Source organism: Terrapene carolina, unplaced genomic scaffold (assembly GCF_002925995.2).
Source record: "Terrapene carolina triunguis isolate 2854851 unplaced genomic scaffold, T_m_triunguis-2.0 Scaffold227, whole genome shotgun sequence".
In the NCBI taxonomy this organism is placed as follows: Eukaryota; Metazoa; Chordata; order Testudines; family Emydidae; genus Terrapene; species Terrapene triunguis.
In genome coordinates this window covers 869,415-892,469 of record NW_020664578.1, presented here as the reverse complement: position 1 = coordinate 892,469, position 23,055 = coordinate 869,415, and the positions used below count along the sequence as shown (strand labels likewise).

General features: G+C 59.9%; 1 protein-coding gene across 1 annotated transcript; it reads left to right on the top strand.

Moving 5' to 3' along the window:
* Positions 1–263: 263 nt before the first annotated feature.
* NTRK1 (neurotrophic receptor tyrosine kinase 1) lies at positions 264–20,471 on the top strand. Its single transcript, XM_029912462.1, has 17 exons — positions 264–388; positions 796–870; positions 1,411–1,482; positions 3,533–3,601; positions 4,565–4,719; positions 5,661–5,809; positions 7,093–7,219; positions 8,448–8,777; positions 9,506–9,523; positions 10,219–10,277; positions 11,229–11,331; positions 12,331–12,477; positions 13,163–13,293; positions 14,073–14,245; positions 16,617–16,857; positions 18,375–18,533; positions 19,727–20,471. Exons 1-17 carry the CDS (start codon positions 264–266, stop codon positions 19,910–19,912), a joined length of 2,319 nt encoding a protein of 772 aa, XP_029768322.1. The 3' UTR covers positions 19,913–20,471.
* The last annotated feature ends 2,584 nt before the right edge of the window (positions 20,472–23,055 follow it).

Genomic DNA, 23,055 nt, shown 5'->3' with positions numbered 1-23,055 from the left:
AAAGGAAGTCAGGGTCATCATCACCACTGTACAGGTGGGGAAACTGAGGCACAGAGGCGGGAAGTGACTTGCCCAAGGTCACCCAGGAGCAGAGTTGGGAACAAACTGAAGTCTCTCGAGTCACAGTCGTGTGCACTATTCAGTAGGCCACGCTGCCCCAAGGCCCCAGGGGCTGCCATGAAAGCAGGGGGGCTGCGTAGGCCACTAGACAGGACATGCCCCAGAGTGAGGGCTCGGCGGCTCTTTGCAGCGGTGACTCCGGGATGGGGCTGCCCGGCGCAGGAGTCCCTGAGATGTCGGCTTTCGCCGTGCACCCACGGCTCTGTCGACAGCCTCTCTTCCTGGCTGCCTCCCTCGGGCTCTCTGCCAACGCCGCCCCACGGCCCTGGCATGGGCTGCCCAGTGAGCAACAGCCCCATTGCCCCTGGGGATAATGGCAAGGGGGAGACAGAGCTTCGGAGTGGGGGGTGGGGAAGAGGGATGAGACCCTCCAGCCGGCGGAACAGCCCCCCCTTGTTCTGAGCAGAAACTTGCTTTAAGAAGTTGTTTGCTCCCCTCGGAATTTGACAGCCCCACAAACCCCCCGTCTCCCTTCCCATCGCCCCGGGCCTCCTTGGCCAGGCGCTAAAACCTCCCCCTTCCCCACTCTCTCAGCCCTGGTGCCCCCTCAGGACAGGGCAGGATTGGAGTCGGCTGACGCTCATCCCAGTGTGGGGAGAGAGCCTGGCTTTGCGGGGCAGGAGAAAGGCCCTGGGGGACTGACAGTCCCCGCGCTCGGCTGTGTCTCCCCTGCAGGATCATCGAGAACCAGAAGGACGTGACGAGCTTGACTCAGGCCGACACCAAGTCCCTGCGGGAGCTGAAGAACCTGTGAGTAGCGCCAGCCTTGCACGTGCTTGGGGGTGGGTGGGATGGGGGGGCATGCAAGGGGTGTATGGGGGGGGCAAAGCCCCCCATTATCAAGGACAGGGTTGGAGGTACACGGAGCTCCCCATGAAATCTCCACTGCCTCTCACCCTCTCCAAACCCCACTTCAGCTGAGGAGGCCCCTGGGATGGGCCTTGGGGCAGGGATATGGGGACTTAAGGTAGCTTTAACTCTCCCCTTTGCACTTTCCAGACTTTGGTGTCACTTAGAGCAACCTGAAGGCTGCTCTAATCCGTGCTGGGCTGCCTGGGGGAATCAGAGAACCAGGCAGGGGAAGCCCGGCGGGGGAGCGTTCACACCCACACCGGAATGGTGCAGACAAGGCATTGCGGGGGCGTGGGGGGTGGGAGTTGGGCTGCGGCTCAGAAGAAAAGCTGCTGGGCCAAGTTCAGCCCTGGCATAACTCCGCTGGCGCGAGGGTTGCCATGACCTCAGCCCTCAGCACCTGGAAATTCGCGACGTCTCTTTGCTCTTCCCTTCCAGCACCATCGCCGCCTCTGGGCTGCAGTACATCGCCCCCGATGCTTTCCGCGCCAACCCCAAGCTGACCCATTTGTGAGTAGCGCCCCCTGCAGGGCCCCCGTCGCATCGCTCCGTGCCAGTGCTTCCCCGTGGGGCCTGCCTTTTCCCCAGTGAAGGGGGACCCTGTCTTTTCAGGGCAAAGGGCAACCCGTAGCTGTATTGAGATGGGTCCCTGCTGCGCCAGGCGCTGTACATACGCATTGTGAGAGACAGTCCCCACACTGAAGTGCTTGCGGTCGAAAGAGACAAAAGGTGGGAGGGGAAACTGAGGCACAAAGAAGGGATGTGACTTGCCCAAGGTCACCCAGCAGACCAGTGGCGGGACTAGAGCTCAGGTCTCCTAAATCTTGGATTGAGCCCTCCCGAATGGGCCAGGCTGCCACGTTAACCAGCCCCCGGCTTCACCAGCTAATACACGTCTGTCTATCTATCCATCCATCCGTCCATCAGTTTCAGGCACCGGCTAACTCCTCCCCCTGCTGGGTGGCTTTGTTCCCCCTGCCTAGAGGCCAGGGGGATTGATCGGGCACAGCTGTCTCTCCGACTGAAATCGACGTGAGCAGCCGAACTCGATCCCCTGGCAGCTGGGGCACAGGGACGGGGGGAGCGGAGCCCTGAGGAGGGGGGTGACCTGGGCCGCAGAGCCTTGCTGCTGAGTGAGAAATCATCGATCTGAGCAGGAGGGAGGCCCGTTCCCAGCTCACCCCATGGGGAAGCCGCGCTGCCCCCGAGCGACTGCGTTGGGGTGGGAGTCCCTGTCCCTCGTCCATGTGCATGCAGCAAACCCCCCGCCCGCCCCCCTTCCAGGACAGGCCTCACCCCTCCCCCCCCCCCCCCGATCCCGTCCCACCTCCCCCGGGAAGGCGTCCCCTCCCCTCCCTCCGGGTGCTTACAGCTGTTTTGATCCTCCCCTTGGATTGAAGGGTTTGGATCAATAGCACGACACGGGGGCAGAGCGGAGGTGTCGGCTGCAGTGCGGGGGGCTCCCCCGGATCCCAAGGTGGGGGTTAACTTGGCGGGGAGGACAGACACGTTCTCTCCCCAACGCTTGATGGAGGGGCCCGGATTCACCCCTCTCCGTCCACAAGGCCCTGCTTTGGGGGACAGCCAATGCTTTGCTCCCATAATGCACCTCTCCGGTGCCCCCAGCTCCGAACGGCAGCGCTTTCCGCTCCCTGGTGAAAGTGACTGTGCCCAGTACAGAGGCCTGGGGTGACCAAGGTATTTAGGCGCTTAGGAACGCAGGGGGGCAACTTGGGGGGGGGGTTACAAACGTGCCTAAGTGAGTTAGACACCTTCTTCAAACGGCTTTTTGGCGTGATAGCTACAAAAGCGCCACAACCGTTAGGCAGCCGGTGAGCTGGTGCTGCTCACGGCCCGTCATGGTGCCCTGCCTTGTCGGCTTCTTTCCTTGTGCTCTGTCTCTCTCCACCACCTTCTCTCGTCTCTTATCAACTCTTTGAATCAGGGACCCTGTCTTCACTGCGTGTCTGTACAGCGCCTTGCGCCACGGGGCCCTGCTCCAGGACTGGGGCTCTCCAGCGCTCCCACAGGCCCTGCCCCGAAGAGCTGAGGGGGGGGGCACCAGAGGTGATCATTTGGAGCAGTTGGGCTCAGAGAGAAAGGGTGCGGACCTGCATTCGGTCCCTTTCTCTGCCTCTAACTCCCCGGGTGACCTTGGCCAAGGTCACTTAGTGCCTCTGGGCCTCAGTTTCCCTCCTGCCCTTGGGGGGATAAATACCATAGCAATTGTGCGAAGCGCAGCCACTGTGGTTATAGGGCCCTGGCGGTGCCTGATAGATGGGTAGGGCTGAGCGCCCGGAGGTTGTGGAATTGTCTCCGCCGAGGGCGGGGGGGGGATATTTCTAACCAGGCTGGGGGAAGGGAACAGCCCAGTCAGGGTGGACGGGGTCTTTCCAACCACCCATGAGCTGCCGTAAGCTCAGTGGGAGCTGGAGGACTGTCTCCACCAGGCAGGCTTGGGCCAGTTCATTGCAGCCCGGGGAGGAATGCGGCTTTCTCCGTGTCGCAGCGGGGAGACCTGGCCCCCCAGCTCAGTTGGGGTCTCTCTTCCTGCCGGCAGGAACCTCTCCTCCAACTACCTGCAGTCGCTCTCCTGGCAGACGTTCCACCCCCTGGCCCTGCAGGAACTGTAAGTAAACCCGGACGGGGGGCCTTTCCCCAAACCATCGCCTGCCAGGGCAACACTCAGAGCCTGGTGCCCCAGGGTCACTGCACCGGAGTCACTCCGGATTGACACCAGCTGGAGCATCGAGCCCCTTCCCAAAGGTGGGGGGCTATTGTCGTGGGTGGGCCAACCCCAGAACTGGTGTACGCAGGTGCCACCTGCTAACAACTGCTCTGGATCCATCCTTCCTTCCCAAGCCTAGGGACAGGGCGATCTGGGTGTGGCTGTGAGTTAGCGACTGCGCCGGGACTCTGTCCAGCACTGAGTCCACAGACCGGTTTCTGTTTCAATCCGGGGGTGCTGCGCTCTTCTGAACCTGCTCCAGAACTCTTCTAGGACCCTCTTTCCAGTTCAGTTCTAGACTCGTGTTCTAGGAGCAGGTTTCCATGCCTGTTCTAGAGCTCGACTAGAAACCCTTTCCTAATTCAGTCCTAGCCTGCTGTTCCAGAAGCCCATTTCCAGATCGGTTCTAGACCTCTTCTAGGACCCTCTTTCCAGTTCAGTTCTAGGCTCGTGTTCTAGGAGCCGGTTTTCAGATCTGCTCTAGAAGGCCATGACCGAGCGGGTTCTATATTAGGTGAAGTGAACTCTCTTGCCCCTCGAACTGTTCCACTTGCTCTAGACCAGGGGTTCTCTTCCTGGGTTTGACAGCCCCGCGTTGGCCCATTGGCTGAATGTTTTGAGGGTCCCTGTCCTCTGCTGACTCTGCCTGTTCTGGAGCCAAATGAGCTCAGTTCCCATTGTACCCTCTCGATCCCAGACTGCCTGGACGTGGAGTCCAGGGATGGGGTCGGCTCAGGGGTGAGAGCTTTGTCGCCTCACCAAGATCCAGCGGGACCCAAATTTTCCCCAGCTCTGACACAGAGCACTTAGCATCCCCCTCCCTCGTTCCACCTGACCTGCCTCCCATCCCTCTCCCCTGCCCAGGGTCCTCGTGGGGAACCCCTTCCTGTGCTCGTGTGGGATCCACTGGCTGCAGCTGTGGCAGGGGAGCGGTCGGGCCGACTTGGGGAACCAGTCCCTGAGCTGCTGGAAGGAGGGAGAGAAAATCCCCCTGGAGGACCTACACATCAAGGACTGCGGTAGGTCTCTGCCGGGAGAAGTGGAGCAGGGTGGGGCTGGGCGTGTGAGCGGGGCAGGCTGATGTGCAGGGGAACACGCAGCCTCTTGTGCACTGGCTGCGCCCCATGCGCACCCCATGGGGACTTGGGGTCCGCTGTGCCTCACGCCGATTCTGCACCTTGTTTGCACCAGGGTAAATCTGGAGACAACAGGGCGATACTGGGGCACAGGTGTATGTAGGGGGGCAGCAGCGCGTTTCGGTGGGGCAGTACTGGGGGGCACAGCGGGGCGTTCCCATGGGGTGGTATGGGGGGGAAAGGGGAGTGTTCCCATAGGGTAGTAGTGGGGGAGGCAGCAGGCAGAATCCATGTGGGTTTGGTGTTGGCTTGGATGTGTGACAGGGAGAGCAGAGAAAGAGGAAGCCAAAGGACAGCAGCGGAGGGCCTGGCTTAGGATCCCCCCGTCCGTCCAGGCTCCTGGCGTGGCTGAGACGCCTGGCGCTGTCTCCTCATGATGCCCAGGGAGCAGAGGCACGGGCATCGCGGCCAGGATGTGTCTCAGCCTGGCCCCTGTGTGGTGCCAGCTGACTCCGGCCGAGGACCCGGCCTGCTCTCCCTTGTTGCCCGGCTAGCTAGCTGCTGATGGCGCTTCCCCTCCCCACCCGGGGCCCTGATCTCATCAGGGGTCCCAGAAGTGAGGGGAAATCAAGCGACCTGCTGGGGTCACGGAGAGCGAGTCGAGTTTCTGCAGGGGCCAGGCCCCAGGGTCCCCTCTGGAGCCCAGTGTGGTGCTTTGGGGTTCGTTAATTCAAGGCACCCCATGAGCACAGCGCTGGCCGAACGCGCAGGGCTCTGTCCCAGCAGGCACCAGGCTCAGTGACCCCCGGGCTGGATTCTCCAAGGGTCTGGCCTGGGGGTCAGAGCAGAGCCAATGTCCTGTTCTCCTCCCCTCTCTTTGGCAGACCCGCCAGAGATCTGGATCGACTACCAGGACGTGCTGGTGCAGCAGGGCGAGAGCGTGAACCTGACGTGCCACTTCACGGGCAAGCCGCGGGCACACGGGCACTGGATCGTACCCGACGTGGGACCCGAGCCCACCGTCATCACCAAGGCAAAGACAATACGGTCGCTATGGTTTGGGGCTCAGAGGGACAGCGGCCGGCCCCGGGTCCCTGCTGGGGCTGGTTGAAAACTCTGTCCACGGCCCAGGGAAAATTGTGATTTTTTTTTTTTCATCTAAAATTTCCGATTTTAGGGGAGAAAATTTTAAAAAGGAAAAAAAAACCTCCACATTTTTCAAGGAAGAAAGTTGCACTTAAAAAATATCCACCACTCATGGCCCCAGAGCCCTGGGGCGCCCCATGGAGCCCCTGCGGGAGGCCTGAAGCCGAGCCCCATTTAAATTTAGCTCCCTGTGTTGCAGGATGGAAGCGCTCCTTCGCCGCAGCAGGACGGCCCGATGGCTAGAAGCCACGGACCCAGCAAACCAGTGAGGTGTAGTGGCAGGAGCATGGGCTGCAGAGCCTTGCACTGATTGACTTCTAATCTTGGCCCTGCCAGTGACGGACTATATGACTGTTCTGTGCCTCAGTTTCCCTCATGGGGGATTGTTATCCTTTGTTAATGAAGGATTCCTTAGCTGGGGGGTGCCTGCTAAGTACTGTAGGACCTTGGTATTTTGTATGCCAACCACCCCCATCCCCCAAACTGCCTCTCTACAAATACTGAACAGCAGGGAGCACGCTGAGGTGAGATCCCGTGGTACATTTCTACTTATAAGGGTGCCAAACACTTAATACACTGGGGTCTGACTCCGTGCCTTTGGGTGCTAGCACACCACAAATCACAGTCGCGGTGTCAGGATAGCAGTAGCACACAGTGACCGAGATCAGGGCCCTGTTGCGCCGGGTGCTGTACGTACATGTTGTGAAGGAGAGCGCCAGTCCTGTAGAGGTTGCAGACTAGGCAAGGGGTAGGAGACGAATCAGCGGCACAGAGCGGGGGAGTGATTTGCTCATGGTCACGCAGCAGGCAGTGAGCAGACCCCAAGTGTCCTGAGCCCCAGGCCGATTCTCCAACCACTAGACCCTGCTGCCTTGTCCTTTTTATGAGGTAGACCAGGCCACGGGGTGTTTAGTACAAGCGATTGGCCTAAATCCTGCAGAAAGAGGGATATTTGCACCCAGTTCACTTGTGCTGCCCTTGCCCTCTGCAGGCTGGGGTCAGAATAACATGGCAGAGTGTCCAAGTCCCTATACTGGTGGCAGCGAGTGGAGATTCTCCCTGTTGGGGCATGAGCTTTTGAATGGCCCCTCAGTGCAGGGGGCTACAGATCAGAGTGCGTCACAGCGCTGGTGTCCTAGCAGGCTGAGCTCTCTCTCTCTGTCCCTGCAGATGTCGGACTCGGAAATCACCCTGCAGATCTTCAACGTTTCCTCCCGCTTTAACCGAAAAGACGTCACCTGCTGGGCGGAGAACGAGGCAGGCCCCAGCGAGGAAGCTGTGCAGCTGAATGTCACTTGTAAGCGGCATGCGGATCTGGCTGGGCAGCTGGAGGCAGGGTTTACGAGAGCGAGGATGGCCCGGTGGCGAGGGAGACCTGGGTTCGAGTCTGTACTCTGCCACAGACTCCCGGAGCGACCTTGGGCAAGTCACTTAGGGTCTGTCTGCACTGCAGCCGGCGGAGACGTACCGGAGGTCGTTTGGATCTAGCTAGCTCCAGGAACACTGGCTATGACGCTGCCGTGGCTTCCCAGCTATTGTTGTTCGATGTGGCTAAATCAAAGCTTCGTCCTCGTGGGCTGCCATCACCCCTTTGTCGCGCTGTGCCTCAGTTTCCCATGGTTGACATGGAGCTGATAGCTCTGCCTCGCAGGGGTGCTGTGAGGAAAGTTCAACCCAGATCGGGGCGGGGCTCAGATGTGACCATAACGGTTGAACCTAAGAGCGAGACGTTTGCTCTGTTCTCGGCTGAGAAGTCAGTTTTCCTGGCAGCCAGGTCAGTTTCTGGGGCTCCGTCCCGAGAGCAACGGGGTCAGGGGGACTCGGAGCCAGCAGCTCTTTCCTTCCACACCGTCGCACGAGGCACACGTAGATTGCAAGGCGGAGACTGTAAACTCCGGCTGAGGTCTTCAGCATCGTCCACGGGATCGGGATGCGTCTAAATCCCTTAGGCGGCGTTGAAAATCTCAGAGAACAAGAGAGAGAGAGTGTGTGTGTGTGTGTGTGTGTGTGTGTGTGCGTGCGCACTACACTTTTGTGGTTACCCACAGTGGATGTAAGAGATCGGGGGCAGGAGAGGGCTCCTTTAGCTTAAGTGCTAGTGGTTTGTGCTTTGGCGCTACAGGTCACAGGTTCTAATCCTGCGTGGTAGGGAGGCCATCTGGTTGCTCCCTGCAGAGGCTTTGCGTCTGGCTCGTTGCAGCTGCCCAGCCCAGGCAGGTGGTCTTGTGCTAGCGAGGCTCGGGCTAGTGTACGGAAATTAGCAGGTTGGCTGTTCTAGCCTCGGCTCAGGGGGACTTGGGAGCCCGAGATGGAATATCCATGCTGCTAGCCGGAGCCCCTCTAGCACCAATCTGGGAGGGTCGTTCCCAGCTCCCCTTTAGGAATCCGTAACCCCGGCTGCCCGGCGGGCATGTGGGTGGCTTAGTGACTGTGCCCGCTGCCTTCGGGCCCTGGCTCCGAAGCCTGCCGTTGGTCCCTGGGGCAACGTGCCGGCCTGAGCCCCTGTTTGTCTTCTCTCCCCGCAGTCCCCGCCGTGATCCTGGACCTGCAGGAAGCCATTCCCCAGCACTACTGGTGCATCCCCTTCTCGGTGGACGGCAACCCGCCTCCGGCTCTCCGGTGGCTGTTCAACGGCTCCGCCCTGGTGGAAGGGCAGTACATCCGCACCAAGATCGTGGAGTACGAACACAACTCCACCGTGGCGCACGGCTGCCTGCAGCTCAACCGGCCCACGCACGTCAACAACGGGAACTACACCCTGCTGGCCCGCAACCCGCTGGGCGCTGACGCCCGCACTGTCCCGGGACGCTTCATGGACAACCCCTTCAGCTTCAACCCCGAGGAGCCAATTGTTGGTACGGCTCCCCACCCCCACCCCGGGTCCTAATAACCCTGCTGGGCTGGGAACAGAGCCTTCCCCACCACGGGACCCACCCTCGGGCGAGCACTAAGGATGGGGAGGAATTGCTTAGGGTGGGTAGAGGTGCCTCAGTTTCCCCTCCCACCCATTTCAGACCGTGTCTGTGCCGTGGCCGGCACGACGGGGCCTTGATCTCCTCCACGCTCTAGTAATGCCCCTAATAATAATACTCGATTACGGGGTTGCTCTTGCCCTCCACACGGCTCCATAAAAGATCTTGAAGGTTATTCGTCGAGATGGGTCGAGACTGAAGCTAGAGGGGCCAAATCTGCCCCATTCCTGGAGCAGCCAATTGCACCGGTGCCACGTGGGTGTGAAATGCCCCCGCTCCACCCGGCACTCGCTTCGCACCAACGAGTCCGTGTTTAGTCTCCTGCTCAGTCTCCTGCTCACACCGGTTTTGCACCAGAGTCGCTCCATTGGGCGTCACTCTGGATTTACACCGGAGTGGAAGGACATTCAGGCCCTGGGTTTGGGCTGAGCAAAAAGTCAGCGGAGGGGTACTCTGATCTGGATTGGATCCAGGCTGCGGGGCTGCCGGCGCTGGGTGTGGCCCGCTTAGGGCAGAGGGTGCCGTGGCCAGGGCAGGGGTCCAGGGAGCTGGTGCTGATGCTGTACAGAGAGTAACGATGCTTTTCCTCCCCGTTTGCCCCACGGCTGCAGTGTCCCTGCCTCCGGTGGGTGAGTATTTCCTAGGTGGTGGTTGCTTCTCTTTGTCCCCCTGCTTGAACTTTGCGAGGCTCCTGAGTGGCTCCGTCTACCCTGGGCAGTGGGAGCACCCTGAACCCTGCACACCCCGCAGGACTGCATCCCACCCGCCTGCTCCAGACCCTTCCCCTTGCCCCGTTACCAACCCCTCCTTCGGGAGGAGAAGCCAGAGGATCTGTGGTGTGAGAGGCTGAATTCATGCAACCAGGGCCTTGGGTAGCTTGTCCTCCATGCCAGGGCTGCCTTCCGGTGAAACTGACAGGATCTTCAGGGCATAACCTGGGGGGTCTTACCTGGATGCACCTGGGAGGTTCTGCAGCAGCCAGGTGCACTGAGGGGTGTGTGGCTAGGGCTCTGGCTGGCCCTGTGATCTGGCTCCGTGGGTCAAGTGGAAGCAGGAATCTTGCAGAGCATCCTCCAGCGTTGCACAGGAGAGAGGATGGGTCTTTGGGTGGTTCTGTGGGACCCATACCCCGTATCCCTGCCCCCAAAAGGGGCGCTTAACAGCGGAACCCCCAAATTTTGCTACTAGCCCCACTCCAAACCCAGACTCATCACTGATCCCCCAAAATAAAAACCCTGGAAACTTTGAGATCCAGCCCTGAATTCTGCAGCTTGCTTCTGTCTCTCAGGCTGAGCTAACGCTGCTGCCTTTCTCCCTGCTGCAGGCAAGGGGAACAGCACGCTGGATGGGCCGGTGGAAACGTCAGAGGAGCACACGTTTGGGGTGAGCCCTGGGAAAGCGGATTTGGGGGACGGGGGCGGGACAGAGGTCACCAAGAATATTCCTGCCTTTGTTGCCGCATGAGGATGGGGCACGCATAACTGTAGGGTCTATTGCACCTTTCTGGAAGGAGCTCACTGCACTTGGCAAACATGAACCAATACAGCCCCCTATGAGGTGGGTCAGTATTTTTGCCCCCACTTCACAGGTGGGGAAACTGAGGCACAGAGAGACGAAGTGACTTATAGCAGGTTAGGGATCTTGACTCCTAGCCCTCTGCTCGCACCACTAGATCCCACTCCCTTCCCCGAGCTGGGAGCAGAACCCAGGAGTCCTGACGCCCGGGCCTGCGCTGTGACCTCTACATAACGTTGGCTCTCTCTGTCGTTTCATGTTGTGATGTTAGTGCATTTTCCCCCACTTAAAAGGGAGGCAGCATTTCTAGTGCTTAGAGCAGTGGGGGCTGGGAGCCAGGACTCCTGGGTTCTCTTCTGACCTTGGCTATCAATACTCTGGATGAGCTTGGGCAAGTCACTTCCCCTCTCTGTGCCTCAGTTTCCCACTCTGAGAAATGGGCGTTGTGACATTGACTCACCTTCCAGGTGGCTTGCGAGGCTTAGTTAATAATATCAAGGGCTCTGAGGCCCTCAGGGGGCAGCTGCTGGGCAGGGCAGAGGACTTCAGTGGGTTATACCACATGGCATGTTCTCCGCCCTGCTGGTGGCCATAATGATTTTGCGTCAGAGAAGAGCCTCGACCAAAGCCCTGGATCCAACCTCCCCCGAGGTTGATGGGTGGGGGGGCCCATAAATGGCAGCTGGGCCTTCACCTCTGCAATGGGCCAGTTCGTGCCCCGGGATCCCACCCCTCGGGCACCAGGAGTCTGGGTCCGAAGTCAAGCCCGGATCGCCCTCCGGCCCTGTGGACTGAGCTGCGTCTCCTCCCTCTCTCCAGGTCTCCGTGGCGGTGGCGCTGGCTGTCTTCGCGTGCCTCTTCCTCTCCATCATGCTGATCGTGCTCAACAAATGCGGGCGGCATTCCAAGTTCGGCATTAACCGTAAGTCCCCGTCGCCGCTGCAACCCCCTCCTCCTCGCTCACCGACGCTGTGAACGTCGGCGCTGGCAGCACAGGCCTCTGCCGCTTGAGCTGAAGGAGTAACTCCGCTAAGTGGTAGCAGTAGTAGGCTGTTATCCCCAAAGTGGATCGGCCACAGGGCCCTTACTGAGCTTGTTCCCACACCAGGCACAGGGCTGTGTGGTGAGTGTTGGATTCTCAGACCAAATGCGGGTTCCTGCACTATACGCTAGGCGAGCCGAGATCCCTTCCCATGGGCCCCTCTATGCAGCTCAGGCCCCACAGCATGGATTTGGTCCTGCTCGTCTTAGTGTGAGTCAGGCCAGGTCCTCAACTGGGGTAGTCGAGAGGAAACCCAGGGGTTCCCCGTCTACACTAGGTGTTGCAACAGCCGAGGCTGCTCTAACCTATGCCCAGAACAGTGCTGGGAGCTTTGCCTTCCCCTGTCGCTCCCTGGACCAGGGCCGGGATAAATTCCCCTGCAGGGGCTAAAGCGGGGTCAGACGCTGCCACGGAGTGACCCTCACTCACTTTGCAGAGGGCTCCCCAAAGGTAGGCTCGGGGGACCCAAGGAGAGGCTGGCTGGGAGGGTTTTCACCTTCCCCTGGGCTGGAGCCAGGCAGGTCCCCCCACCTGCGATTCCAGGGCTCCCGAGCATTGACGGGCATCTGCTTTCAGCAGCTCAGGAGGAGCGGGATTTTAGCACCCCGGTGCCCAGCCCTCCCCACCCCTGTCTGTGCCCCGTTGGGCTTGGAGCCATCAGATCTCCCGGCCCCGCTGCTGGATCTTTGATGAAGAAGCCTGGGGTGTGTGTGTGTGGGGGGGGGGGCATCAGGGACAGCCCCCTCGATAATTACTGCAAAGTTACCTGCTCTGCTCACTGCTCCCCGCTGTCGGCCCCCCAGCGGTGGCAGTGGTGGTGGTGGGGAAGATAGACCAGGGGGCTGCTGGAGCCTGACATCTCTCCCCCGTCCCACGCAGGGGCGGCCGTGCTGGCCCAGGACGACGACCTGGCCATGTCCTTGCACTTCATGAACCTGGGCAGCAGCCCCCAGTCCTCAGCCGAGAGCAAGCTGGAGGGGCTGAAAACCAACTTCATTGAGAACCCGCAGTACTTCTGCGACACGTGTAAGGGCCCTGGGGGGGCACAGGGCGGGTCCGGAGGGGCAGGTGGGTTCCGGGGAGGGTTAAGGGGGGGTTCCCAGAGGGTTAAGGAGGGGCAGGGCAGGTCCCAGAGGTGGAGGGGCTGGAATGGATGTGGGTACACAGGGGTGTAAGTGGGTGCAGTGACACGGGGACTCACTGGCACTCCTTGCCCCATGCGTGGGGCCCATCTGGGTTCTTAGCAGGGGAAAGGTGCACCCACGCCCACGCACGTCCATCCCTGGTTGACCATGGGTCGGGGTGTTGACGGGGAGTCCTGGACAGGCTGTGGGGGAGCAAAAGCAAAGGAAAGGGGCAAGGGGTTCTCATCTGCTCCCTCCCACCTGGATCCCTTGGCCCCTCCCACCTGGACATCCTTCTTGGCCCCTCCAGAATCCCTCACTCCTCTCCCCGGAAGAGCCCCAGGCCCCACCCCACCTTTCATGCAGCCAGATCCCTCTGGCTTCTCTCCTCTTTCTCCTGACTGGAGCCCCCGGTTCCCCCTTTCTCCAAATTCAGCCCCCACCCCAGCCTGCCCTGTCTCCCTGGCCCTCTTCCCATCCAGATCCCCGCCCCTGAGAGACAGCCGCTCCCCGCCCAGCTCCGCACCTCCCCTCCGGGGTGTGTGGGGTTGACGCCGGGCGCTTTGCTCAGTCCTTGTTCCTTGCAGGCGTCCACCACATCAAGCGTAGGGACATCGTGCTGAAGTGGGAGCTGGGGGAAGGGGCCTTTGGGAAGGTCTTCCTGGCCGAGTGCTACAATCTCAACCCCGAGCAGGAGAAGATGCTTGTGGCCGTCAAGGTAACCCCGCCCCCTCCTCCATGGGAAGCCTCCACTGGGGTGGGGGGATCCCAGGACCCGCCCGGGAGCTTCGAGTAGAGCAGCATGCAAGCGGCAGCCACTTGCAACAGGCAGGGTGGGACTGGAACCCAGATCCACCTGAGCTATGGGAGAATCCCCTGTTGCTGTCAGCAGTATAGGTCATATGACACACTTTTGTGGAGTTCTGATTCCATCCAGTAGGGGGCACTGGTGAGTGTATAGCCGCACGCCAATGTATTGAATGGGGGCCCAGTCTAGACCCCTTTGGAGATCAGATCCAAACTCGCCCCTATGGTTCTAGCTCTGGGTGAGACCCAAACGGCCCGGGTTCTTTCCCAGCTGTGATGGGGACACAGTCCCACATGAACGGCGACTGGCCTGCTCAATCCTCCTGGCAGTTAGCGGGGGTGGAGCCAGAGGCAGCTCTGGGAGTGCTGCAGTACCGCAGCACAGGGCCCCGTTGTGTCAGGCGCTGCACGGACACTAAGGGAGAGAAAGTCCCTGCCCCACTGAGATCAGGGCCCTGTTGTGCCAGGCACTGCGCGGACGCCAGGGGAGAGACAGTCCCTGCCCTGAATCGTTATCAGTCTAACTGGGTGGGTTTGTTCCCCGTGTCACACATGGGGACTGGGGCCTAGAAAGATGAAATGACTTGCCCAGCGTGAGCAGAAGCAGGAAGCTCAGCCACTGCCATGCCCCTGGGGACCCCAGCCCCGGTGCTCACCCTGCCCTCTCTGGGCCCGTCTCCCTCCCCGCAGGCCCTGAAGGAGGCGACGGAGAGCGCCCGGCTGGATTTCCAGCGGGAAGCGGAGCTGCTGACGGTGCTGCAGCACGAGCACATCGTCCGGTTCTATGGGGTGTGCACGGATGGCGAGTCCCTCGTCATGGTCTTCGAGTACATGAAGCACGGAGACCTCAACCGATTTCTCAGGTGGGGCCCGGCCGGCAGCCAGCATGGGGCAGGGGATGGGATGGGGTGGCTCTGTGCTGCTTCGGCCCCCAGCGTAGATTAGAGCAGCCAGCGGGGCTGCTCTAATTTACCTCCGGCCTGAGGTACCATCCAGCAGCCCAAAATAGCCAAAGTACGGTGTCCTTCAGCTGCTCCCCCAGCACACCCCTCCCTGCCCTTGGCCCCCCTCTGGCACGGCCCCTGCATGCAGGGTGGCGCCCCAAAAGGCCATTGTGCCAGCCCCACACGCGGTGAACAAGGTGCCCTGTGGCGCTCCAACGCCAGAGGGAGGCAGAGGAACAAAGGGTCAGTTGTGAGAGGTGGTTTTCACCCAGGATTCAGGAATTGCTGGGGTGGCACCGGGGGGCGACCCAGGCTGCGAGGGGGAAGGAGCTTCCGCCCAGGCTGGGGAGAGAAGCAGGGGCGAGGGTGGAGCCGGCTGATGGAGCGCGGAGAGATGTGGCCCGCTGGGTCGGCTGAGATGCAGATGGGGGATAAATGGGGCCTGAAATGAGACAGTGGGTCTGAAGATGCAGGAGGGTGGATGAAGCTGTCGGGGGAGCCGGGATGTGTGGCGGCCGTGGAGAATGGGGGTGGCAAGGTGACGGGAGGCAGAAGCCAGGGAGGGGCGGGGAGCGGAGGCCGTGGCAAACGCAGACTGGGCCACTCTGCGATGCCCTCCTGGGCCAGCTCTGCCTCTTTTGCGGCATGAAGGAAACACTGATAAATGCGAGGGTCCTTCTCCCAACCGGCTGCAGCGTGGCAGGGCCCCTGCCCAGGCGCTAGGGCTCACTGAAGCATTTTCAGGGGTTGGGGGGGCAGCTGTTGCCATGGGATGGAAGGAGGGGTGCCATCCAGAGTACTGGGGTGAGGGGTGGTCCCGGAGACAGCCCTGGGGAGAATGGGGGGGCCCCCGCAGAGATAAGAGTGGGGTGGGTGGCAGCTAAATAACACCCCTGCTGCAATCCCCTCGCTAGGCCTGGTTGCCGGGGGTGACACAGGCCAAAGTGGAGGGACAGCCCTGACAGCCCGCCATGGGGTGGGGGACACGTGCCCCACCCTCCCTTTAAATAATACACTGTCACCCCCACACACACACACACACACACATGCGCACACACACACGCCAGCTCCCAGTTAGGGGGCTGTTTGGTGACCCCCAGCTGGGAGCCTCAGGGGCGACAGGGCCATCCAGGGGCCAGGGTGCCAACTATGGCATCACAACACATGCACGTCGGCCTGCACCACACACGCACTCGACCCTCAGTGACACGCCGAGCGCCACACCGACACTAGCACACACTTCTCCAGGCTTCCCCCCAGCCCTGCCCGGCCGTGACTCGGGATTATTCGCACCGTTATGGCGATCCCTGCCTTGGATTCCCCCCCCCCCCCCCCCCCCCCCCCCCCCGCGCATCCCCCCCCCTTTGCCGCCCCCCCCCCCTGGCCCCCCCCCCCCCCCACCCCCCCACTGCTCCATTACCACGGCAGCTCAGACAGCCGGCCCTGCTAATGCGGCCTCCTTGCAATATTGATTAGATTAGCTGTCTGAGAGGCTGAAATAGAGGGAGATTGGCCATCAGCTGAAATAAGCAGAGACTTTTCGATTGGCCCCCGAGGTATTGGCACTAGACGGGGCGCTGCCAGCGGCATCGCTTAGTGTCCATGGGATGAGCTCTGAGACCTGCCTTTGATGATTATTGTTATGGGACTTGGCATTAATGGTTTTACTTCCCCGGAGCCGCGTGGGCCTGTCCCCGGCCTCCTCGCCCAGGCTGTCATTAGCACTTGGCATCAAACGGGCCCCGTGCGTGCGGGCACCTGGCTGGGTGAGGGGGAAAGCATCCCCCCGCCCGCCGGCCGGGTCTGCACCTCAAACCCCAGCCCCACAGGCTTTGGGGGGGCAGGGAGTTGGGCTAGCCGCACATCCTCACCCCCCCCCCCGCCCAAACACCTCCCCCCATAACCCTCTCCCCTTTACACACACTCGCATGGAGACATTCATAGAAACGCCAATGCGCACATCAACACACACACACGCCCTCAAGCGTACACACTCTCACACCTGCCCTCGGGAAGGAATTTCCCCCCCTGGTCATATTGGCAGGACTCTTGGGGGGCGGAGGGGGTTCCCCTTCCTCTGCTGCGTAGGGCGTGGATCGCCTGCTGGGCATGTCCCTCCTAGTCAGTTGCCTGCTGGTGCCTGGGCCTCGGGCATTGGTGGCACCTCGGTCTGGCCGCACCCAGGCCGGCTTGCACTTTTGCCGCAGCCTAGAGCGATCCGGAGTCAGACTCTGAAGAATCGGTTCAGTTCGGGAACGCTCTGAGCCCGGCCCACCCTTGCCCTGCTCAGGTCCCACGGGCCAGATGCCAAGATCCTGGATAACGGCAACGGCCAGTCGTTTGGGCAGCTGACCCTGAGCCAGATGTTGCAGATCGCCACCCAGATCGCCTCGGGCATGGTCTATCTGGCCTCGCTCCACTTCGTCCACCGCGACCTGGCCACGCGCAACTGCCTGGTGGGCCGCAGCCTGGTGGTGAAGATCGGGGACTTCGGCATGTCCCGGGACATCTACAGCACGGACTACTACCGGGTGAGCTCCCTGAGTGGGGAGGGGCGGGGAAACGGCCTGATTCTGCTGCCACGCCTGCCCAGGGCCCGATCCATAGCCTGGCGGAGTCAATCAGGGCCTTTCCAGCGGCACCAGTGTGGGCGCAGCAGGAGCGGATGCTACTGGCCTGGGCTGGCGCGGTGCTCTCAGACAGCTTGGCTCATGCTGTGTCTGTCCCTCCCTTGACTAGGGTGGCCATGTCCCTGGTCTCCAAATGCCTACCCCCGTTGTAACCTCCCAGCACCTCCTCTGCCCCCCCTCCTCAGCGCCTGTCTCCCTTCCGATTGGGCCCCATCAGGTTTGGGGTGAAGGCTCAGGCCTCAACACTGGGGAGAAAATGCAAGTTGCCTCATAACTCACTGTCAACATCCGTGTCTCATTCCTCCACTGACACTTATAACAGCCTACTGCTGCTGCCAGCTAGTGGAGCTCAGGGCTGGTCCATATAGAGGATAACAGCCTACAATTACTGCCAGCTAATGGAGTTCAGTGGCTGGTCTGTATAGATGACAGCCTAATGCTGCCAGCTAATGGAATTCAGTGGTTGGGCCATATAAAGGATAATAGCCTACTACTGCGGCCAGCTATCAGAGTTACTCTGGTAGAAATCTATGCTTTGGAGGTCCCATGTTTGAACCCCGTTAGGGATCCCATCAGCCAATTCTTTGCCCCCCGTTTCCCAAGCATCCCTCTGCCCAGGTCCGTGAGGCTGCATTCAGTGCCAGTGGAGGAATTGCTCCTCCTGTGTAGAGACAACGCTTCCCTCGAAGACCCCAGCCCACTCTTCCCCCATTGCTCGAAAGCGCAGCGTCAGTCGCTGGCTGCCCCGGGGTAGCCAATGCACTGGAAGAGTGACACTTCTCGGAGCAAACGCATCGCAAGCCACATGGCCGGCCGGCCGGAGGGCTCTGCTGGCTGCGGAGACCCATCCATCTCCATCTCCTCGAGAGCTCTGCTGGGATCGGCCTCTGTGACAGGCAGGGGGCTCCGAGGGGCCTCTTCCAATTTTCCCTTTTAGCTCCTGCCCCACCTCAGCCCCCTATGCATATTTAATGGGGCCTGCGATGGAAAAGGGAGCGCAGAGCACTTAGCGAGTGGAAAGGCAGCGCTGCCAGGAGGGGGGAGGGGCCCCCGACGGGCTGTTGTGAAAGGGTTAAATAAAGGGGGGGGGGGAGAGAGAGATGGTATGAAATGAGCCCGTTTCTGGGCCCAATTCTGTTCTGCCGGTGTAAATCAGGAGTGACTCTGGTCTCACACTGGTGTGAGCAAATGGAGAATCCAGCCCCGCCCCTTTCATCTCTCTTCTCTCTTTTTTCATTCCATTCTGCTCCTTCCCTCTGTCTTTCTTCCTTCTTGTTTTTTCTTTTCTTTCTTCTCCCACTTTTTCCTTCTTTTATATTCTTCCTTCTCTTTCTTTCCTCTTCTTTCTTGCAATATTTTGACTCCGCCCTCCTCCCCACCCCTCTGGCTAACCCATCCTTGCCTGGTCTCTCTGGCAGGTGGGCGGACGCACCATGCTGCCCATCCGCTGGATGCCCCCGGAGAGCATCCTCTACAGGAAGTTCACCGCCGAAAGTGACATCTGGAGCTTTGGGGTGGTTCTCTGGGAGATCTTCACCTACGGGAAGCAGCCCTGGTACCAGCTGTCCAACACTGAGGTGAAGAGTGGCTCGGCGAGCGTGGGGTGGGTGGCAGCGCCGGGATTGGGGTTGGGCAGGACTGTTGGGTTAGTTCCAGGGATCAGGGTCTTTGAGCTGCTGGTTCTCTGATGGCCAAGAAGTCAGCTAGGGGGAAAGGAGATGGGCTAAGAAATAAGGGGGGACCCCATCTAGGATCCCATCCCCCATGGCTTAAAGCAGATGCTTGTAGCATGCTGTCCCTCGTGTGGCAGTGCCGTCTAGAGGTTACAGCCGGGAACTGGGAGTTGTGACTCCTGGGTTCTGTCGACAGCTCTGGGAGGAGGCGGAACAGGAGTCAGGACGCCTGGGTTCCATTGTGCGGTGTGGGGGCTCGAGGAAGGGACTGGGACTCAGGACTCCAGGGTCCTCTCCCCAGCTCTTCCACTGGCTCGTGTGTTCTCAGCTTCTGTCCCCTACATCCATCGGGGCTAAGAACACTCGCCGGGTGGGGATCGGTTTGCAGGATCTTCACACGACAAGATGCCAGGATGGGCAAAACACCCTCCGCCTCTAACAGGGCCCAGCCAGTCCCGCTCTCTGGGATGGCCAGGGCTGAGCAGGGAGGGGCCAGCCTGGCTCTAGGGCTCATGGGGCTGGAAGATATTTCAGTTCTCCAAAGCATGAAAGATCTGATTCAATTTGCCGGCCCGGGGTGAAACCTGACCTGCCCCTAACAAACTCACTGTGTGACCTAAGAGCTTCCTTGCCCATCCCTTGGTCTAATGTTTCCCAGAGCAGACGGGGAGTCCCCCGGAGCAGACTGATGGCTCTTTCCCTCCCTTCTGCTGAGCCCAGGGGGATTCTGGGGAGCGGGAGCCCAGTGTCTCTTGGTTTCGTGTCGATGACCCCCGCCCATGGCCCCCAGATCAGAACAGCTAAGGGCCGGTTGGAATTGGGCAGGGAGGGGGTCATCACCAATTTATAGATGGGGAAACTGAGGCACAGAGCGTTGAAGTGACAAGGGACTCAGCAGCAGAGCTGGGAAAGGACCCGGGAGTCCTGACTCCCCTTCCTGTGTCTTGCCCCCAGCACCGTCCCATGCCCCCAGCTGGAAGGGTGTAGCTAAGCTCCGTCCTGGGCAGAGAGAGCGCGTCGGCCGTGTCCTCCGCTCAGGGCTAGTCATTGCGGGGTTGAAACCCGGACATTTCATCTCCTCTTTTGCTTCTCCGCAGGCCATCGAGTGCATCACCCAGGGCCGGGAGCTGGAGCGGCCCCGAACCTGCCCCTCGGAGGTGTACGACATCATGCAGGGCTGCTGGCAGCGGGAACCCCAGCAGAGGCAGAACATTAAGGAGATTCACAGCCGGCTTCAGGCCCTGGTCAAGACCCCTCCCGTCTACCTGGACGTCCTGGGCTAAGGACGGGGATGGAGACGGGGAAGGAAACCGGCTCTTCCTTCAGGACGACCCCACCGGGATCCTCCTCCTACCTCCTCGCCTGCCCCTCGCCCCATCGACGCATCGGCCAGGATCCCACCCCCATCCTGGGGTCAGAGGTGATGGGACCACAGAGAGGTTCCCCGTCTCTGGCCTCGGCGGGACTGTTCCCTCAGCCAGGGGCGTCGGGATGGGACCGAGTTCCCCAAGACCTGTCAACCTCATACGAAAGTCGCTCCCTTCGGCCTCTTTCCAGCTCTGGCTGGCGGCCCAGGCTGCTGCCCTTTGCCCCCCGAGAGCGGTGGCGGGAGGGCGCATGCTGCCCTCAATTCAGCCTCCAGAAGCCTCCTCACCCGCCGAAGACAGATGGACAGACGGATGCTAAAGGGACAGATGGAGGACACCCTCCACCTCAGTGGGTGGGGGACCCCTGCCCTGTGTCTCTTCCTACGGCAGACTCCACCCTGGCACTGCGACCCTCCTTCCGCCCCCTGCTAGGTGACGCGGACGCATCGGTTATTAGTTACCCACTGGCTGAAGGACTGACGCCAGCCGTGTATATTTCAGGGGGAGGATGCTTCGTGGGCCCAGACCCCCAAGGTTTGGGGGAAGGCCAGCGTGGGGGGGGGGACTGCTGTTGAATGGTATGAACGTGTTTAACGCTATTTATCATTATACACGCTAGCTCTTTACTGTAGTGGCTTATCTAGGGTGGGGTGGAGAGATTGGGCCAAGTCCTGGGGCTAATTGATCGTAATAACGGGACGTTTGTCCACCGCAGAGCTGGCTGTGAAATCCCTTTGCAGCTCTTGGGCAACGACACCCACCTCTGAGCATCCAGAGCAGCGTCCAGACGTCCACGCTGCAGTCCTGGGTTGCGATTGCAGCTTGCTGTGATCTAGCCGGCTCCGGGACAGATAGCGAAGCCACAGCAGCACTGGCTTGAGCGTGGGCCGTACCGGCCTGCCCGGGACCCTGGGCGATTACTCGGATTACGCCTGGGCTGTCTTGACTTCACAGCTCTGGTCAGGGCCAACGAGGGGGGGGGGGGGGAAGAAGCCGGTACAAATTACCGGGGCCCGGCAGTCCGGAATGGGGCCGGGGGCCTGGCTTCCCTGGCTTCGTCGGTCCTGTTTAGCCGGTCCATCCTTGCTGGGGGGGCTCTCGACGGCCCTGGCTCTGGTACCCACACTAGCTAGATTAAGTCGCATCTCGTGATTGCAGTGTGTAGCCACACCCTGAATGTCAGACCCGCTGTTGCCTGGCCCGTGCGAGCAGATCCTCCCCTGGTGTAAATCTGCATTGCTCCAGGCGATGCTGATTTGCACCAGCGGAGGATCTGGCCCTGTGACGCTCGAGGCCTCGGGCCCTGCGTGGTGATTGTGGGCTGGGGCTAGGAAGTCCATCTGGCCAGCTGCTAATGGGAGGAGCTGTCTGAGCCGGAAAGGTGAGTCAGGGAGCTAGCGTGTGGCTGCCCAGGTAGTCAGTCATCCCCTCCTGACCCAGGGGTCACTATGGTTCTCTGAAACTGATGGGGCCTGATTCTGTTCCCTCACCCCCGTGGAATCTGGAGTGACTCCACTGAAGTTGCTGGGCCTGATTCTCATTTGCACCGAGGACCCTTTTTGCTGCTCTGGCAGCGTAAAGGGGCTTTAGCTTTGGCCTAAATTATTATTCTGTATTTGTATTGTGGTAGCACCCAGGACCGCAGTCATGGGTTAGGACCCCACTGAGCTAGATCACTGCTGTGAGGGCTTGTCTACACTTGAAAATTAATCCAGATTAAGGCAGGGTGTGAATTTATTAAAGTGCTGTCACAATTCCGGAATAACTCTGGGTGTAGACAAGCCCATCACAGTTCCATCCGCTTTATGGCCCCTTTACATTGCCAGAGCAGTGTAAGGGCCTACACCCAGACTGACACCGGTTAATTAAACTGGTTTAGTTAAAAGTGGTGCAAACTGCTGTGTGGACGCTTATTCAGGTGTGAAGGCAGCTTATTCTGCTTTAGTTTAAGCCTGTTGCCAAATGACAAGTGCAATAAACCTGATTTAAACCAAAATGGAGGGAGGGGGAAAGAGCGTTGCACCAGTTTAACTAAATCAGTTTAAATTCACACTTTAAGGGCTTGTCTCCCTGGGGACACTCAGGAAAATTAATCCATATTAACATTTAACGTGGGTTAGTTTTAAACCACATTAAATTCCTTATTCGGAATAAAAGTTTCACCTTAATTCATGGTTTTTTCCTTAATTCAGTTTGGAAATGAATTAAATTAAACCAAATTAAGGCCACTTTCATTCTGAATGAGTGTGTCCACACAGGGGCTTAATGCAGTTTAACTAATCCACTTTAACTTCACACTTGTAGTCAATTCCACTTAACTTGCCCATGTGTCCCCAAAGAGGCAAACCCTTAGGTTAAACAGGTGAAACTTCCCCCTGGCGCCCAAGCCTTTGTCAGAAGGGAATTGATGCTGCTGTAAGTGAGAACAGGATCCTACGACTCTAGAAGCTGCCTTCTGGATCTCTGGCTTTCTCGGTGTTCCTATCTCTGTAGCGCTGTTTCTGCCCTTGGCAGGGCTCTGGATAGCAGACGTGTGTCTTTCTGAGCACTCAGTCAACTCTGTGAAGGAAAATAATAAGGAATAAAATCTCCTGTCCATTTCACTCAAACTCCAAGCGATGGATGGAGCGGGAGTTATTGCGTCTGCTGTTCCTTTACCGCGGGGGCTAGCCCAGCGCCTGGCTTCATTGGAAAATGATTCTCTTTCCTCCCTAACAGGATTATTCCCCTGCCTCCCTCCTCCTCCACTCTCTCCTTCACCCTCGGCCACGGCTTCCCAGTCAGCCAGCGCCGTGACCGGCGAGAGGTCAATTCACGTGGCACCCAGCGCAGATCTGCTAGGGGTGGGTCACGTCGGGCCATGTTGCCACACACAGCCAGGCCCTGTCTGCTATGCAGTGCCTTCAGGAGGAGAGATGGGTTTAAGGAGAAATCAGAGCATCTTGGGACACACAGGAGGAAGGGAAAACGCCCGTGTGCTAAGAGAGGAAGGAGTGCCTAGAGCAGGGGTGGCCAACCTGAGCCTGAGAAGGAGCCAGAATTTACCAATGTACATTGCC